This window comes from Malurus melanocephalus, unplaced genomic scaffold (assembly GCF_030028575.1).
Source record: "Malurus melanocephalus ecotype Western Australia unplaced genomic scaffold, MMel_1.1 scaffold_8, whole genome shotgun sequence".
NCBI lineage: Eukaryota > Metazoa > Chordata > Aves > Passeriformes > Maluridae > Malurus > Malurus melanocephalus.
The window spans coordinates 1,572,264-1,592,221 of NW_026623240.1; the positions used below are offsets into that span (position 1 = coordinate 1,572,264).

General features: G+C 37.8%; 1 protein-coding gene across 1 annotated transcript in view; it reads left to right on the top strand.

The window, feature by feature from the left end:
- The first annotated feature begins 708 nt into the window (after positions 1–708).
- Positions 709–19,958, top strand: part of ABCA4 (ATP binding cassette subfamily A member 4) — a 63,130-nt gene continuing 43,880 nt past the window's right edge. Inside the window, exons 1-11 of the mRNA XM_057373719.1 lie at positions 709–795; positions 4,430–4,523; positions 5,036–5,177; positions 6,339–6,478; positions 9,216–9,343; positions 12,444–12,641; positions 15,139–15,228; positions 15,612–15,852; positions 17,294–17,433; positions 18,512–18,628; positions 19,357–19,554. Of these exons, the coding sequence (XP_057229702.1) occupies positions 730–795; positions 4,430–4,523; positions 5,036–5,177; positions 6,339–6,478; positions 9,216–9,343; positions 12,444–12,641; positions 15,139–15,228; positions 15,612–15,852; positions 17,294–17,433; positions 18,512–18,628; positions 19,357–19,554 (1,554 nt within the window). The 5' untranslated portion in view covers positions 709–729. The remainder of the gene's footprint in view (positions 796–4,429; positions 4,524–5,035; positions 5,178–6,338; positions 6,479–9,215; positions 9,344–12,443; positions 12,642–15,138; positions 15,229–15,611; positions 15,853–17,293; positions 17,434–18,511; positions 18,629–19,356; positions 19,555–19,958) is intronic.

A 19,958-nucleotide genomic window follows, 5' to 3' on the forward strand; every position in this document is an offset into this window, starting at 1 on the left:
TAGAAGCTAGGACTCTCTGTAGTGCTGTGGAAAYTCTCATTGAGACAGAAACTTTTAATGATGGGTTGCTCAGTGAAGAACCATCAGGAGGAAGAGGAGAGGCCAGGCCATTGAGAGACTATAGATTTTGTGGCCTTGACATGAAGACTTGAATTTCCTTTCACAGCTTGCAGAAAGCTTGCAGCATCCATCTGGGGTTAAGAGGAAGGCAAGAGAAGCTGGAGTGCAAAACTATCTCTTCCTCATTTGTTCAGCTGTAGGATTCATTTTTGAGAGTAGATAATAAAGAGTTTTATATAAACTAATGTCTGGTAGTAAATCCATCTTTTCTTGGAAAAAATAGTTTGAAAACACCGATTTATTGTGATAAATGATGCAGCAGTTAACTGCCTTCATTACRTGCAAATCCAAGTTAATAGCCAAATTCAATGTTAATGACTTTTTTATTCAAAAGAGATGTTTTTTTCTCTCTACTGCTTTTTGGTTCAGATAAATGTGTCACAGGAAGTAGCCTCCAAACAAAGGAAACTCATGATTTTTCATGTATGATAGTGTATCAAGTGCAAAATTAAATGGCGCAAACAATGAAAGGAACCGATCTCTGTGATAACATAATCTTAAAATAAGAACAGAAAGCTGTTATGTGCTCTAAGTTCTGTTTCTGCTGCCAGCTGAGAAATGGCAATGCATTTTTTGCCACAGGTTAACCAGAAGTGTTGATGAAGAAGAATGAGCTTCTTTAGGCAAGTCAGACTTCTACTCTGGAAGAACTGGATCCTTCGGAAAAGACAAAAGGTAAGGTATTAGTCTTTGGCTTTTGGGTTTGAACCTTGCACTCCACTGGATTAAGTGACTGGTATATTTATCAGCATGTAAAAATCTCAAGTCCCTCAAAGAATCACATGTGATCTTTGTATGGGCCTGTTGTCTGGGATCTTGTCTGGTGCAGTTTGCAAAATTGCTTTTTACAGACCAAACATAGAATACTTGTGTTGGGATTTTCTTTGACAAAGAGTATTGTGTACCAGAAGAGTTGTGGGTATTATTTATATATTTTCACATAAAATCTGATGTTAGAAAACATCTTGAGCACCATTCAGCTCGGGGAGATTTGATGGCTAATTTTATATTTGCTCTTCACACTCAGCTGCTTTTAGATGTGGTTCTAGTTAGGACCTTACAGTTCACACAGATTTTGTCATTTTTAGTGTGGCTGAATGACATAAGTAAAGAAAAAGCCAGATATATTTCAAGTACTTTTAAATCCTCTTAGATGTTATGATATTTTGTCTTACAGCAAATTTATCTATTACTTTCCACCTTATTTTATCATTGCTCTTTTTATTTCTTCTTCAAGCTAAATTTTCTTAGATTGAAACGAAAAGTTCAGACTATTTTCTTAGTTATCTGATGTATTACAACTTCTGCCCAGCAAAACAAGTCACTTTGCCTGGTTCCCATTATTTTTCTGTGAAGTCCTATGGAGACAGACTCTCTGTTTCAAATGAAAAATCATTTTAAAAGTATATTACAGCATTCTGTGAGACTGTAAGTCATGCAAACAAATATGACATAATAACAGAACAATAGGATCAAACTGAACCATGGGATGAGTTGAAATATTTGTTGACCTATGCTGACCTGTTTCTAATCATTAGGAATGACTCACRTGCTAAATTCCAGGATCAAAGGATTGTGTGATTTTCTTCATAGACAATTTAAATGCCCTTTCTTTCATAGCTTCCTAGCAGACTTTCTCCCACARTGTACATTCTCACCAAGAGCTGATACATATAACATTGCAGCTCATAATTTATTGCCCCATGAAGATTGCCAGTTCATACTTGAGCTAAGGATCCCTTATTGCAGCCAGACTCCAATTAGTGTTTGTCAAGGAATGTTGGTAGTTTGGTTCTCAAGTTCAGAAAAAAACCAGTGTCACACAGAAAATTCATGCCTTTCTGATCTTCAAATGTGTATAGTGAGAGACATGGAAGCTACTGGTTTTTAATTTTTAACAAATGTATATTTGTAGAATTCTTCAGTATTTTCAGTGTAGGAAATACTGTGTTATTTGTGCAAATCTACTCAGATATGAGACGCAAATTGCAGGCTTGACTTTCAGGAATTGTCTTCTCTTTTTGTTTAACTTTTTYTATAGAATTTTCAAACATTCTAACTGGTGTTTCCAGGTATTGCCAGAGGTCCTCTTGTCTGCTAATCATGCCTAGCTTGTAAGCACAGTGATTTAATCCACAACCAAGTCATACTTTCTCTACCCTGGAGAGTAAAATATTTTACAGCAGGCTCATTAAAAATAGTTTTCTTGGTTAAGAATATGAATCTGCCTACTTCTCACAGAGAAACAAAATAGCCAAAACAAAAATTCATAATGTCAAAGGTAGCTATAAAATGTGTTCTGGAAAAATCAGACTGTTTTTTTGTTAACCATCATGCAGTATCATAAATGGAGATATATACAATCTTCTACTCCTGTTCATCATTTAGTCTTATCCTCTTCACAAGAGGAAAGACTTTATGCAAAGTCAGCAGTTGATMCACAGCTAATTTAAGCTTGTCACATTTATATGATCTTACCACTGTTCTTGCTCCATTGCAGCTCTGTCTGGATATTACATTCCACTATGCATGTTGCTGGGATTTCTGGTTGTTTATCTTGTGTTTCTGCAGACTTACGGACCGCTTTCTGATAGTTCTAGTGAATTCTGAGACACCGTTGTGTCCTCTGGATAAAGTCCACAGGAAAGAATCAGACGGCTGACTGCACTGGTCTGTCCTTGTTGCACAGCACATTGTGTACCAGATTAAAAGAAAGCTTCCTTTGGGCTTTAGACTTCAATCTTTTCCAAACTAGTTAACTCAAACAGAAAGGAATTACCAAATTCAAGTCTGAGGATTTTGTATTTCCTGGGGATGAAGAAGGAATCAACATCTGAATATTAACATAGATTAATTCTGCAGCAAAGGTGAACCAAGGAGTCTCCCTAGTTCTTGCACCTCTGAGTTTATGTGTGTGTAGTGCTTGTCCCAAATGGCTTACCAAATGGATGGCAATGGATGTTGATCAGACCTTGTGGACCCTGCTGGGAAGGGTCTCTAAGAATGCATTCTGAGGTGTGGGCAACACCGTCAGGTTTCCCKCTCTAATAATTGTGTAATCTGCCCTTTGCTGCTGGTAAGATTTTGTCTAGCATTAAAAAGATCAGGAATGCATAGYTTCCCAGGTGGCAGTGGGTGCGTTTTTTCATTATTGGTCTGTTTTTTTGAAAAAAAAACCCTTAAGAGGAAAAATATGAAATAGCAAATTGTTGCCTTGTGTAAATCTTTCTACTCTTTTGCTGTAAGCATATGTTGTGCTTAACTAAAGCTATTAGACAAAGTTATAGTGGAAAAAACAGGGCAGCCCCAAAAAAACTGTTCTTTATTATGCTGTGAAGTGTCTTTTGCCCAAAATAATATTCACATGTGACCAATCTGTCTTTGGCTCTGCTGCTATATGTGTTATTATTACATTTTTGGTACCTGGTTGGGGATAAGGGCATTCCTGTGCATGTGCTACGACCCTAGTTATGAAGATGTTTTGTCCTGGCTCTTATAGGGAGGAGCAAAAGAGTGCCACATGTCTGGACACAACAATTCCTTTGCTGTTCCTCAGAGCCCAAAGCCTGTGTTACAGGATCAAAGCTTGAAACCTTTGCCAAAGCACACAGAGGCAGTAAAACAAACTGAAACACAGGAGTGGAGGAAACAGCCTGAAAAACAGCGGGATGTTGCTTTGTGGTAAAGCAGTGCCCTTGATTTTCTGTCATGACAYGGGAACCAGTGACTGTTCTAAGTGTATTGAAAGATCCGGGCAATAAATTGGCCTTTAGTGGGGTCTTCGACATTGATGGATCAGCTGTTTGATCTTAATGCATCCATTTCTATGGGTATTAGGAAATTAATAACATTGAAATTAATAATGACAAAAAGAAAGCAAAAAAAAGGTCAAAGAATGTAAAGCTTATGCTGAAGTCTTTTACCTTTGGGTAAGCACAGTGTACTGGCAGCCTGCTAATGAGCCCAGCAGTGTTAAAGTGTGAATTAAAAAACCGTTTTTCTGTCTTGCATCTAATCCTTGTTGTAGAGTCATGCACTGCCTGCTGCCTCTTTTTATCTCAGTCAGAATGCTCAGATATTTCTTTAGAAGAGGTGGAGAAGCCACTGAGGACAGAGTTAATGGTGCAGCATCATGGCATTCTGATTAAATCCTTGCTCTTTTGCATGTCCTTTTCAAATGGTGAAACAGGCAAAGAAGAGCCATGGGCAGATGCTGCACTGRACACTTCTGATGCAAAGAGGTGTCATCCCTTTAATCATCTAGTGGCTCTGTGGTGGTCTATTTGTAATTTTTTTTTTTTTTTTCCAGCTTCGTTTTCTTGTGGAGCTTCTGTGGCCCCTGACATTGTTTCTTGCACTTGTCTGGCTGAGGAAAGCTAATCCACTGTATCGCCAACATGAATGTAAGAACGTTTAAGATATTACCATGGTCTGACTTGTTGTAGGTATTGGCCTCTGTGTTCTCAGACAGAGGTACAGGGACATGTTTGCAGGGTGTTTATGTCCAGTGGCAAAAGAACAGACTTCACTTTGATTAGCTTTGTTATTTATAGCCATGTAGGGTAAGAATTACCAGTGAGGAGATAAAAAAAAAAAGCTCTAGTTTTCCTGTGAGATGCTTTCTGGTCAGAGTTAACCCGAGGTCTCAAGATTCTGTCAAGTTTGGGATTACTGTAATTTTGTTTCTGAGAAAGAACTACCTCACTACCTACTCAAAAAAGCCMTCAGAATTAATTTCTTTCGAAAATAGCCATATTGCTTATATTGGTAACTTTTTTTCTCTGTAGAAGATAAACCTGTATGATTCTGACCACATTCCTTCTGTGGAGAGCCAATTCATCATGCTGTTTATATTTACAAAGGCTGCATTAGAAAAGACACCTAATAATTTATATTTTGTGTTTTGATACTCTAGGTCACTTCCCAAACAAGGCAATGCCATCAGCAGGAACACTGCCATGGTTACATGGCATCTTCTGTAACATGAACAATCCCTGTTTCCGGAGTCCAACCCATGGAGAGGGTCCAGGTGTGGTGTCCAACTACAAAAATTCCATGTAAGCAGAACTATGTGTGAGACTAGATTGCAGCAATGCAGCTGCTAATAGCTTGCTCTTGACACCTATTGGATGTTCATGGGCATGAATGATGCAAGGAGAAAGGATGGAGTATCTTCCCCTTGCTTAGATAGGTCCCTCACTGCTCCAGGGAGTATTTTAAAGAAATGTTCTGTGGTGTGAATGAAAAGAGAAGATAAGACACCGGTGTCATGCTAACAATGGTCAGCAAAGTTGAAACAGAGCTTACAATGGTGTGTTTGGGCCTTTTAGAGAGAGATTTCAGTWCTAGTCTTTAGGGAACACGTTCACCTAATAAAATCCATACTTTCTATTGTTGACTGCTTACTGAATGTCTTGAGACAAAAGTTTTTGTTAAAAGAGCATGAAATCTCTAAGCCTTCTTTACTCATCACTAGARTTGTCCTTCTGAATGAGAGCTCTAATGAAGTAGCAGCAAATAAAAACCTGCACGGCCACTTCTTATGTAGCATCTGTTTTGACCATAGACTTTGTGACACTTTAATCATCACATAACCTTCAGATACTCAGCTTGTTTGCAAAATAGGGAGATTTCTGGCTATTACTGAAAAAGACTGTGGGAGTGTTTTATTGCATTGTTTGTTACAGCTGAGTCATGAAAGACAGTATAGCGGACAAGGACCCTTAGAGTGAAAAAAAACCCTGCCAGCATAAAATGCTCCAAATCTCCCTTTGCAAGTCCACTTTGGAGCATCCAACAATTATAATTCATGAGCTAATTCTGTGAAGGCCACTGAAGCTCCACTTCCATTGAAGCTRTGAAAGTCTGTAACATGGACTTAATTTACCATTTGACCTTTTGTTCCTAGTGAACAGGATTTAAAATAGTCAGCTGAACATTTCTGTGGGGTACAATCTCCCACTCAAGACCAGCATGGCTAATGAAGATAGTGTATGAATGGCCAACCTTCTGCAACACCTCTTAAACCTTCTAAGGACTTTCAAATCTAACTGAATCCCAGACTACCTGAAACTGAGAACAAAACAACTTTTTTTTTTATCTCAATCCTAATACAAATAGAGTCAGTTTTGCTTTTGGGTTTAAGGTGTTTTTCACTTGAAAGGTTCTCAAGAGCCATCACTCTTAAATTTTTGTTTGTTCATTATTTCTCCTTTCAGCCTTGCAAGGGTATATAAAGATGCTCAGGAGCTTTTACTGGAAGCTCCTGAAATCCATGACCTTGGAAGAATCTGGGAAGAACTGATCATTATGACTCAGTTTATGGAAACAATGAGAACTAATCCTGAAAGAATTGCAGGTAATTGTTATGTCTATATCCTTTAGACAATTTAATTTTTCCTCCTAAGAGCTGGATAGCAGTTACTTTGTAGACTGGCAATATTATAATATAATTCACATGTAGCTGTTACTCTGCTTTCTGTTAGGGTAAGTTAAAATCTGTTCAGCGACAAACACCTGTCATTTAACAGAAAGGAGGGAGGCAGTCAGCTCCATTCTACAACCATATTCCTTAAATAACAATAGACAAAATTCAAACCACAAAAGCATGGATATCTCATCACACAATGTAAAACACGTTAAATTCATTAATTATTGTTAAAGTAGAAGCAGAAGCAGTGAGAAAGCATCACTGGAAGAGGCGGAGGAATGGAAAGTTAGGAACATGTCTGAATATGTGCCAGGAGCATAACCCAGAGTAGTGCTTAGGGGTACTTCATCACACTGTTAGCTAAAATGGGTTTGGAACAGTGAAGAAGGAAACTCTTGATAATGTTGAGAAAGAGAAAGCATTGAACACTTATAAATGGGATTGCAAATTGAAAATTCATTGCATTAACTTGTATTTAAAATAACCTGCCAAACCCAAAACACCATCCTGGGAAAACAGGGAATAGTATAATAATAAATTTTTTGGACTTGAAGCACAGAATTTGAAAAGGCACTCCTAAACCTGTAGGTATGAAAATGGTCTAGCTTCATGAAATTATCTGTCCCATTCTCAAATCCTTTGTTACAGGAATAATATTCTTATTAAAATTGAATAGTCACTTACAATATATTTTTAATAAGATGTGTATAAACCATCTGATATACATGCCCCACTATCCTATCAGAGGTTTATAACTAGAGTAAAAAAGGGACTATGTCATTGTAAATAACAGTGTGACAACCAAATGCCCCAGTATGTAAACCACAAGAACTTGAGTATGATCTGAGCTGTTGTTTGTATCCACCACAGAAATCAAACCTGACTGTTTAGAGGTGAGAAAAAGTATGCCATGCCAMGGGCTTCCTATGTATTGCTAAGGAACCACACCCTGTGGTTTAGGAAGTTGCCTTTGCATCCCGTATCAGCTTTACTCATGAAAAATAGAATACATTCTCCCAGTCCTGTGAAATATAATGTTAATGTTCCTTCAGAATCTGTGGGAKTTTTAAATGTGTTTTAGGTTGGTGTTTTTTTTTGTTGTTGTTTTTGTTTTTTTTTTTAAAAAAAAGCTTGGAATTTCCTGTTACATAAAACAAAAAAAAAGGTTTTGGAGCTTACCTAATAAAATACGAATTGCCACCTTTCTTCATGCAGAAGAAGTTACTGGAAGACTGGCTATTTAAGCTGTCTGTGTTAATAGCTTACTACTGTTGTTTGTAAATAATAATCTTAATAGAATAGCTGCAAAGTTGAGCAAAGAAAAATTTGTAAATGTCAAGGCTGCAGCTGCTCCTTCTGCTGATTCCTGAAATCAGATCTACCTCTTGAGTTTGTCCTCCTTGTCCCAGTCTCCTCTTGCACTGACACTTTYGATGGGATGTGTTCTTGTGGTGTGCTTTTTCCTCCACACTGCCTGGATGCCAGGAAAGGCATCAGTGAGAATATGAGGGACAGACCCTGCTATTGTTTTCAGTGTTTATTGCTTAAATAAATACATGGAGGAACAATTGAAGAAGTCCTCAGACCCTGCAGCCTTAGGCCAGAATATGCTTATTGCAGATGGAATTGTGGAAGTTAGTTGGCAAAGTCTGATAAGACTTAGCTCCCAGGAGTGCATGTTTATTAGAATTTCTGAAGTTTCATTCCCTATGGCAGTAGGATGCACATTGCTTCTGTCCGTTTCAACTGCCTGTTCTAAAGGTTAGAGGAATCAGCTTTTCAAGCATTCTTTACCAAAGTCTGTTGATGCTGCATGAGGTACCTTTWATAAAGGTATAGTTTAATAAAATTATAATAAATATTCGTAGGACATGAGCAACATCAAGTTTCCTTGCACCATATTGAAAGCTTTCTCTTGCACCATATTGACACAGAGTTCTCACTGATAAGATTTGTAACAGAGACAAGTTAAAAAAGATTTAACTTGTTTGACTGTTTGTCTTTTGGAGCAGCAGTATTTTGAGTATTGTTACTGATAGTATTAGGGGAATTTGTTGGCCTCTTATATATGTCTAATTTAACAGTGAGTGGTCTCACTGATTTGACTGAAGAGTAGTTGTTAATCTAGTTTAATTTGAAGTGTTAACTACACTTTATACTATTCCAAAGAAATGGAGGTTTTTTCATGGAAGATTTTCAAGGGTAACCTTTGCAATGCTGGAGAATAAGGCTAAGTAAAATTGATTGACAACAAGGGATAAATTAGTGTAAATGTAAAGGGTGGACTAAAGTTATTTACACAAGACCCAGAAGAAAGGACACAAAGAACATTAGCATACCTAAATCTGAACATTTGAAATAAAGTATTACATCAGAAAAAGGCAGATGCAGTCAGAGCTGCTTTCAGTGTGTCCATTGCTGTAGGCCTAATCTGAAACATCTTTGAGAGAGCAGATGTGCAGAGTCAGAACACTCAGCATTTTCTGATTATCATTTCCCAACAAAGGATCTAAGTGATTTTGAATTGCAAAAATTATTTTAGACCCAGTTAATTACAACTAGATATAAGAGCCAAAGCATATTCTTTTTTCAGGTTTAAGCCAGGATATGAGTTGTTTCCTTTGTTTGGTATCTCACTGATCTCTGCATTCCTTTTTTCATCCAGGAAGAGGAATACGAATTCTAGACGTTTTGAAAGATGGGGAGACCCTCACTTCCTTCTTGCTAGAAGATGTTGGCCTCCCAGATTCTGTTGTTTTCCAGCTTATTAATGCTCAAGTGCGCCCTGAGCAGGTGGGTGGTGTTTCACAGTTACTGAGCCRTTATCTGTGAGGAAAGAATCTCCTGAGTTGTACGTGCGAAGTGGCCTCAGTTAACGCCTGGGCCCAGAATACCTGATGCTTTATGGATTGTTTGTACAGTTTCTCCCTTTGTTTTCTGTGAATCTGGAGGAAGAAATGTTTGGTTTGTCTTTAAAAAAACATTTTGAATATGCATTCAATATTGAAAAATAAACAACAAAGTGCTGTTGTTGCGCCCAAATAATGAGCACCAAGAARCAGTAAGCAAGCAGTGGATCCATTCCCATGACTGAAAACTTGACTCAAGGGCATAATGCAGCTGAGCATCCTTTTAATATTATAGTCCCAATGACAAAAGAACTATTGGTTGTTCTTAATTTATAATTTAAATTCTCTGCCCTAATGTCAACATGATGGCTTTTTGGTATTGTCTCACATGAATAGGTGACAATGGAGAAGCAGACTAACTTTCTTAGATTCTGATTTACTAATAGATCTGCTCAGAAAATTTGGAGTGAAAAGTGCTGGCCAAATCCCTCCTGGAGCAGCTAAGCAGGGAACTATGTTTGACCAAGTTCAGGCTGTCTCTGATTCTGCATGTACTGGTGGYTGGGAGCTCAGTGAGGAATGCTGTATTAATGAATGAGTGTTGCTGAACTGGAATTCTGGAACAATTTCTACACTGCATTACTGTGTGGGTGGAAGCAAATGAATAATTGAGGCTGCAAGACACAATTCCTCTGTTTCACTGCCACACAAAATGCAAATACTGAAATTCTGTGAGCAGAAAGAAGGAGGGCAATCATGACCTCTCATGCAGTTCCTTTTGTCATCTCAGGTTCCAGGTGGTGTGACCAGTAGCCAATTTACTTATCTGCTGTATTCTTGATTGGGGAAGCCCTCCCCTCTCTTCACTTAAYCATGAGGTAATACCACAAGATGATACCAAGCCAGTGTCAATTGATACATCCTACATATTATCACACCTCCATGTCAGCTGAGATCATGAAATTTTGTTTCCTTGCTGCTTATGACAAGGAGAATATATACAGATATCCTGCCAGGTTTCTCTTTCCCAATTTACCCCTGACCTCTTCTACACCAGAGATCTGTGGGATCAGGAGAACTGAGTGCTGTTGTGTTACTCTATTAACACCCCTGTGACTTCATTCATTTACTGTTAAAAATTCTGCTTCCCAGTGTATGCAGGACTGAAGTTTTCAACACCATCCCCAAAAGAATGATTGAAATTTGCTGGAATGTAGTGTCTTTTTGCTGTATTTCCTGTGCTGATGTAGAAAGAGATATAGTTCTCTTTATGCTGGAAATTAAAGAAATCTGAGCATTGGTCAGAGGAAGCTGAAGGAGATCTGGTGCTAAGTACTATTTTTGCTGCCCTCTATACAGTTTTCTTGTTAGCACTAATTACAGGAATATAAGATCWTCTCACCAGAGCTGATTTACAGCTATGAGGAAAGAAAGTTCTATGAATACTTCTTGCAGGTGAAATTGATACAGAAAAACTAATCTCATCATTTTAAAGATACAACAAGAGAATTAGTAAGAATTAAATACTTCATTTTGTGTGGGAGATAAATTGCTTAATTCCAACAGACCTTCTTGATAAGCAAGTTGCTTGGGCTAGATTTATGCATGATTGAGGTAGGCTTTTCTGAGCCATGACTAGACCTTAAATCTATGGTTGTCTTAATCCTCCACCATGATAGTTCATCTCTGGTTCTTCGTGCTGCCCTGCCCTCTGTTTGGCTGCACATTGYTGTACACCCCTTCCCCCTGCCTCTGATGGTACAGAGCTGATCAACCTGAAAGCAACTTGTTTACAAAAGCCTGACTGTTGCCAACAGCTGGCTGGAGATCTAGGTCTGAGCYGCCTGGGAGTCAGGAAATGACACACACAGCTAAAAGCTAAACCTGATCAAACAGCCAACTAGCTGAAAAAATAATTTGGACTTAATCTTGCCAGCTTTGGCCAAACAGTGACACATTGATTTTTATTTTTTTTTAAAGAAAAATGTATTGAAGTTTTCCTCTGAGGGCTTGACTTTTTTCAGTCATTCTAAGATAAAGATAAGAAACTGATGTTAAAACACAATAGGAAGTTCAGGAAAGATTGGCAGCAGCCCACCCTACCGGAAAAATTGGAAGGGCGGAGGTTTGATGTTTTTCTAATCCCATCTGTTCATGAACATTACTGAAATGCAGTTACAGTTTGTAAATAACAACTCTTTCTTTTTTTCTTTGTTTATCCTTCTCGGTGATGTTAATGTGACTGTTTCCTCATTTCACARGTCAAAGCAGGGTTCCCAGGTTGCCTCCCTGTGCAACCCAGTTTCATTGCAGTTCACATTGCCTGATCAGTACCATGCCAAATTAGGTGTATATGGTTAAAAAATGCTCTTCTTATCACACACATCCCCAGGACATAAGTGACTGAGCAAATGAGCAAATTATTTCGCTCACACAAACTAATTTAATCCCAATTCAACTGTTCCAGTTTGAGGGAGAGCAGGGATGTTTGGTTTTGGAGGTTTTTTGCTAGACAGATTGTGGGGAAGCATTGTAGGGGAATAATCATAGCTGAAATAGATCACTGAGGGAAATCAAGCTTCAGAATCAGAGGTATTGGCCCTTTTTATTTTCTTAGAGCAACTAACAGCAAAAATATAGCTGACCTGAACATAAGAGGTAGAGTGATGTAGCACCATCACTTAGTCCTGGGAAAATAATTTTGAGCAAGCTGTACCTCTTCCTCTTTAGCCACAAGGATGGGTGGCATGGCCTCAGGTGTGGTTAGATGACTGTGAGGAAGGGAAGATGACTCACGAGGACTTTTACAATGAAAGAACTCACTAATGAGAAGATGAAAAATGTGTCTGAAGGCAAGATGATCTAGCATAACATCAAGTGAAGGTGATTCAAGGGTTGATGCTTCAGCTGACCACATCTCTCTGCCATTCATTAAAATATTAGCAGGGCTGATATCGAAATGTCCACTTTCGATAAATTTTTAATTGTTGCTGAGCACTATGAAAGTTTCATAACAGTAAGTGAAACATTGTTTTTGGTTGCAGTTTGCCTATGGTGTCCCTAACTTGACTCTGAAGGACATTGCTTGCAGTGAGGTGCTTCTGGACCGCTTTATTATCTTCAGTAGCCGAAGAGGTCTCCCTTCTGTACACAAGGCCATGTGTGGCCTGTCCCAGCAAAGTCTGCAAAGAGTAGAAGATGCTTTGTATGCGAATGTTGATTTCTTTAAGCTATTTCGACTGGTAAGTATTAGCACAATTATCCTGTCAATTATCCTGTTGTCCTTTTTTTGTTGTTTGTATTTCATTGCCTTTCAAGGATTTTCTTGTAATACACCACCAGTTTTCCAGGTGGTGTTAGTTTATTTAAACCTGCAAATGTAAGGTTATGGATATGTGATTGTTAACCTACCATCAGCAGGACACTAGACAGTTCTGAGTCTGTTTTTGGATGAAACAGATGAGATTCACAGTACAGCAGAACTAAGAGATTCAAATGCAATTTTAAAATCAAAATTTCTGTTGAAAATACTATCTGGTTTTTCCTGTCTGTGTACCAAAATGGTTTTGTGGCAAAACCTACCGGGACCATGGTGAGGATTCTGAAAATACCCAATACAGCCTGTTCTATCTTTGCTTCTTCCAGCATGACAGAAATCAGAAATTTATGCTGCAGTAAAAGTCATGATGCAGCTTGAGTTGGCATAGCCATTTGAGTAATTTATAAAAAAAMCCAAAACAAACAAACTAGGAAGTTGTGCTGGCTTTCATCACTCTTTCTGTAGAAGCTTTTCCTTACCTTTGCTCATTTTCATGGCCCTTCTTGTGTTCCTGTTTCTACTGTGACCTGACTATAAATTAACCACATCTACAGCCTTGGTTTAGTATGCCACTTTATATATATGTATAAACATAGATTAATACTTTAAAATATATAATAAAATAGAAACCATATCAAATAAATATGTATTTTTCYAATATTTCATTCGTATTCTGCACGCTGAGGCGGTTCTCTCAGAGAACTATTCATAAAGASTGCAAGGTCTCTTTCCTCATGATAGCAAACCAAGAGTCCATCACTGTGACTATATCTTTCATGTTTGCTTTCCCTTTGATCATGCTTTGCACTTTTCAACAATGAATTTAATTTGCTGTTTTTCACCTTGTAATTTAATGTCATGAAACCATCACATTGTCAGTTTGCTTTATTGGAGCAGGCAGGATATATGWAAACTCCTAAAGTTGCATAAAGTATTGACTGGACCTTTCTGCCACAGCAGTGCAGCATCATGATTCATTTAATATGGATTTTATTCAACTCTGAGTTGCCCAGAACTGGGAACAAATGATGCCAGAAGCTTTAATTGACACACCAGCAAAGCACAGTATGATTATTGTAGCATTGATAGTCAGTCATTGTGTCTATGTGATTTTACCAATCCTGACAAGAATTTGTGCTCAGCTTCTGAAAGCTGCTGTTTTCTACTTCTAAAAATATATTGTCTTATATTTTCATGTATCTGATGCTTCCTGGAAGTTTCAGAKAATACTTGCTGCAGTATTTCTAAGACAGATTTTCAGCATTAAGGGCTTCATGTGAATATTCACAATGCCCAGCTTTTTTAAAGTTTACAATTCCCATTCCTCAAAGTTTCAAAAAGGCCAGGTTAAGGCAGGTGCTCCAATAACCTTGTATAATTTTTGCACAGACTGGTCCCCCATAGGGGGAAAAGTGTATTTTGAAGCCTTGTGAGTATTCTTCCTGCCTGAACCGCAARTGACAGATCAGAACACACTAACATGAGCTTTCCATAAAAACTCTTGCCTTTGTGACTCCCTGCCAGGTACCTACAGTCTTCTGCTTTCTTAACCACCTACTGACTGAAGGGAATGGCAGGCAATCAGAAGGGTGTACAGGCATTTTTGSGGAAAGCTTTTTAGGGGCTTGTCTCTTAAATATCACAGTCTAGCTATCTACAAGTCCAAATTTATATTTTGTTGTAAAGCAGATGAAGTGCCAGATAAAGCCTCAAGAGTGCCAGCTCTAAGTGCATATGTGATTCTTTAGACAGCTGACAAAGAAGGATGCAGTGATGCAAAAAAAGTGGTGTGTGACAGCACACAGGTGACCATGGTGTCACCTGTTTCTTTTAAGTCATTGATAAACAGAATGCTAACTTCTGCTGAAAAGGCAGTTCAATCAATCTGCAGGAGCCTGGGAAAGTAATAGTTTCTTTCAGGTTTGACAGACAGTGTGGACCAGACTCTCCCCAAAATCATGAAATCTCTAAAGTATAAAGTACTACAAATTATTTACCTCCATGGCAAATAGGGGCTTTTGTATCAAACATTTGCTAAATTTGGAAGTTACAASGAGTCTTTATATCTCACTGGAAGAATAGCCTCTCTGAGACGCAGCTTCTCAGATGTCCCAGTTCCTGCATTCCTCCTCCATTTTCACACCTTTTGGCATGACGGGCTTAGATGAGCAGAACAAATCCCAAGATACTTTAAGTGGCCTGTATTTGTTTCAGCCTTGTATTAGAAAGAACATTTACATGTGCTACTATGTGAGTCTGCACATAGGTGCTGGATTTGTGGTACTGTGAGACAGGCTTATAAGGCATTGTTCCAAATAACTCTTAAGTATTTGAGCTACAGAGGTGCCATTTGGATTTTATTCTCATTGTTACGGCTGTTGTCATGTAGAAATTCACCTCTGTTCTTTATGGATCCACAGCTTCCCACTGTGYTGGACAGAAACTCACCAGGTGTTGACCTGAAGGCCTGGGGAAGGGTGTTGTCTAATGTCTCCCAGGCAGTGCAAAAGGTAAGTGGTCTAATAATAGATGGCATCACTTTTCTGCATAGCTTATAGTCTTTGTTTTCCTTTGTTGTTTTTATGTTCCAGTTACCTGCTTTACCAGAAAGAAAATAGAAYTGTTGGGGAAGAGCTGATTCCTTAAAAATTCATTCTTCTCTAATTACAAAATAAATGTGGACGTAAGCATTGGAAATTATTAAGTAAATTCTTTTCTTCAGAAAAGACATGAAAGAACAAGAACGGGACATGGTGCCTGTGACCAGAGCAGAGGAGATAAAAGGATGAGGTTCTGACTGCACTCACACTTTACCATCTGGGCGCAACTACGATGTCACCCAATACTTACATCCTTTGGGGGCTGCAATTAACCAAGTCTTGTCTCACTGCAGCTAGCCAGGAAGCCAAGCGTTCAGGACCTTGTGAGGGTTCTGCAACCATTTGTACAAGACGGAAGGCCAGATTCCTTAGGCCACTTGATGAGTTCTCTGTCGGATCTTTTTTGTGGCTACCCAGAAGGAGGTGGRTCCAGAGTGCTTTCCTTCAACTGGTATGAAGATAACAACTACAAAGCTTTCCTGGGGATTGACTCAACGAGGAAGAAATCTGGTTATCTCTATGATAATACAACCAGTAAGTTTTTCCTCCTAACCATTAAGAGGCTCTAGACAGGTGCAACTTACATTCAAATACTAGCGTAGAATGTTGCTTTTATAAAATAGCATTTTAAAACAGTTGATTCAGGAAACTGGAGACAGGTGAAATTATTTTACTTTTTACTTACTTCACCGCTGAAAGCAGAGAAGCCCAGCAAYTGACAAATGACAGAAATATGCATTTTCTTTTAATATGAAGGCATAAACATATGCATGATCATAATCAAGTCAGTCCCTCTGTTTTTTCATCTATTATGTGCTACTGATATCAGGAAGAACAAGATGGCTCTGAAGAAGGTTCAGGGAAAAAAAGTGCAGTGTTCTGGAATTACTTTACTCCAAAATATTTTTATAAACTTTATTTTTTCTCTTAACTTGTGTGATGACCTGGCACACAGGAATTTAGTAATCTTCTATTTCAAATAATATTTGGTTTGATACATGGTGGCTCTTAGCTTTCTGCATAAAAGTATATATATTTTGTAGCAGTAATGTTCTACAGCATGATTGCATTTTACATAGAAAATATTTCAATTTACCAATTTTTGTTGCTTTTATTTCCTCACTTCTTACTATTGTAATAGGAGAGAATGCAGAGAAGAACCAATTTTATATTTTTATTTTATTTTTTATTATAATTCTCCCTTTCTGTCTGCTATTTAGTTTTTCTCTACACTGAGTTCACCCACAGTTTTGTCTGTACTACCCATGTTATAGCTGGTAGTATATTTCTGTGTTTGTTCTGCTATAATAAGTAGGGTTGCATGGTTATGAAGTACAGATGAGCAGTTTGCTTACAGAGATTCCTACCTTTCACTGTTTGTGTTGATACTACGTAATTCTGAACTTTCCAAAGACTGGTAAGAGGCCCAGTAGTCCATCTCTTCAGCCAGGAAACAAATTAATTGAATGCTATCCAAGTAAACTAATTACTTTATAGTACAGGGGTAAGATAAAAATATTTACATAAAAATGTTTATATTTAAGTTATTTTAGGATCCAGTTCTGAGCTGTTCCAGAGTTCAGCATCTAAGCCCACAGGATCAGCTTTGTATCTATATCAATTGCAATACACAGGAGCTAAGTCATTAGGAGCAAAGCAAATAAAGCTCAAACTGCTCAATGAGTTCTGGGCTGTCTCATTTCCTTCCATTTGAAATACCATATCAATAACAGCAACTTTCAAATGGTTTTTTATGTTTGCTTTTTCAATTTCCCTAGTGTGTACTTCACGATTCCAATATCTACTTAATAGTCTTTTCCTTCCATTCAGACATTCTACTTCTGTTTTGCAGAATGTGCTTTAACTAATTCAGATTCAAACTGTCTGTACTGCCAGTAAAAAGCCCTGCAGGATGTTATTTTTTTATAGGATTTGAGTAGGGGTATATAAAGATTGTCTTTCTTTCTGTCTTTAGCACCCTTTTGTAATGCATTGATCCAGAACTTGGAATCAAACCCTTTAACCAAAATAGCCTGGAGTGCTGTGAAGCCCCTGCTGATGGGAAAAATTCTCTTTACTCCTGATTCACCTACTGTACGGGAAGTCATAAAAAATGTAAGATGTTCTGAAATACAAAAATGTACATTTCTTAAAAATTTAGATCCCAAGAAAGATCTTTTGAAAAACAGTGACCCAATTACTTTAACCTAATCAGATTTTCTTCTCAAAACTCCATCTGTTCTGATGGTCCTCAGAGGAAGGACAGGTACTCTGTTTAAAAAACAGGAGAAAGTCTTCACTGATTCATCCCACCTTTGTCCATGCTACATGGTTTTTCCAGCTTGCTCAAGCAGCTTTTTTTCCACATTTATATTAGTAAATATAGTAATATTTATATTTACTTTACAGGTAKGAATGTGAGTAGCTCTGTGCCAGTAAATATTTAAATGGGGCACCTGTGAGGCTTATTGAGACCTAACACTGAGATATTGCAAACCAATAGTAACATCATGGTTTAGCATTATATCTGTTAAAATCAAAAGAATTTTMACTTCATTAACATAGGATGGAGCCTGGACTCTTCAGCAAAATGCTTGAAGTTAGGTGAAATGAATCTGAGMATTTACATTGAGGTTGTGTATGACCCAGATTTTGGCCACCGTATAAACACTAAATGACTGCTGTAGATATCTGTGCAAGGTGCAGAACTACTGCTCATAGTTCACCCAGGAAAACATTACATTTACAGCAGCTCAGCATTTCAGATCTTAGTATCTTACCTGTGGGAGTATCTGTCTTTTCCAGCTGCCTTCCACTCATTCAACTACCCACATATTTGTCTTTCATTTTACTTCTTAATGGATAGAAATAGCCAAGGGGGAAAATTCTAAATAATTCTACTAAAAATCTGAATAATTAAAGGAATTGAAGTTAAATAGGATTGATGAGCACTTGTTTTTTCATTACATACACAATAGAATTTTATCRCAAGTGACTTTGATTCTGGTTGGATTTTATAGATTCTTTTTCTGAGGATTATTAATATTTCTGCTATTTGAACAATCTGAGTTTGAAGGTAAAAGCTACAGCTTTCTAAGTTAGGGGTTCCCCTGTCACCGAATCCTGGATGGATCATGAATTCTATCTATCTCCTTAGATTTTAACACTCTTTTCTCCTTTTTTTTTTCATCAGGCAAACTCCACTTTTGAGGAACTTGAACGCATACAACTGTTGATCAAAGCTTGGGAGGAAGTAGGACCTCAGCTGTGGTACTTCTTTCAAAACAGCCTGCAAATGAATATGATCCGTGTATGTTATAACTTATTGAAGATTCTCAGTAAGAACAGCCTTTCACCATCTTTTGTTTTTATTAATGGAAAAGACAATTAATTTGAAAGGTTTGGCTGGAAACACAACCTTTGCAGCAAGGAAGCTGTGGCCTTTATGYCTGTTGGCTTGGCTGCTGGGTTTGGTTTGAAGGCAAGTCATAGATGCATTACAGTGTCCCCGTGGCAAAACCTCAGATCTGGGCAGTCAAGAGTCTGTCTAATGACTTCTTAATGAAGGCAGCAATAGCTGATTCCCTGCCTCTCCAAAATGTCTTTCAAGAGCAGACAACTTGATTTTCTTGCATTCTGTATAGTCAAAGAAAGGCAGTAGGACCATACTTCTTCTGAGCCAAACAGAAATTTATTATGGGAAATTGCTTATTTCTGTATTGTTTAGGTTTGACTTTGGCCAGCTGCAATTACTATCTGTAGTAAAATTTATAAAGCATAAAATACTAGAAAAAACATTTGGTTTCCTTATTTTTCTATATTGAATTAGACATTTAYAACATTTGTGCTCTTGCTTATAAGGATTCTTCAGATCACACCTCCCTTTATGCAATTACCCATCTGTAAAATTGATTTCTTAGCATACCCTCTTGTCCTTCTTCATCTGCTGGAAGAGTTATGGAAATGAAAACCTTTCTAGCTAAACAAAGCATGGAAGGACAATCATTATAGCAAAGCTGTCATGATATATTTCTTTAGGATTCTCTGAAGCATCCTACAGTGAGAGCCTTCCTGAACAGCCAGATGGGTGCTGAAGGCTTCACAGCAGAGCATATAATCAACTTTCTCCACAATGGATCTTCAAGGAGCCGGGAGAAGGGAATGGTGGACTTTGACTGGCGTAACATCTTCAGTGCTGTAGACCAAGTTCTGCGTTTACTCAGTCAGTATTTAGAGGTAAATTCAGCCTTGCTTCTTCTGGGGATAGTTGTAGAGGATATCTTAAAACCAATTAGGTAGTACTGGGGTCAGTSGTAACAGACAAGAAAGTTAAAATTGTAAAATCTTCACTTGTTTCAAATTGAATCTCACTGTTAAAAGAGTATGTTTAGAATAATACGAAGAAGAACATATGAAGAATAATGAAGAAGAACATGAACACTTATGAAAAAAAGTTCAATTTGATGATCCTCAAATGCTTTATTCAGAATTTTGGTTGAATGGCTGAACACATTTCAATGTTGAGAGGCAGAAAGTGAATGCAAAACCTCAAAGAAATGGGTTTTTGTAAGTATTAATAACCAACAGCCCAMTAATTTGAGCAAGATCAGGGGAAGAGAAACTAACAGCTCTTTGRTAAG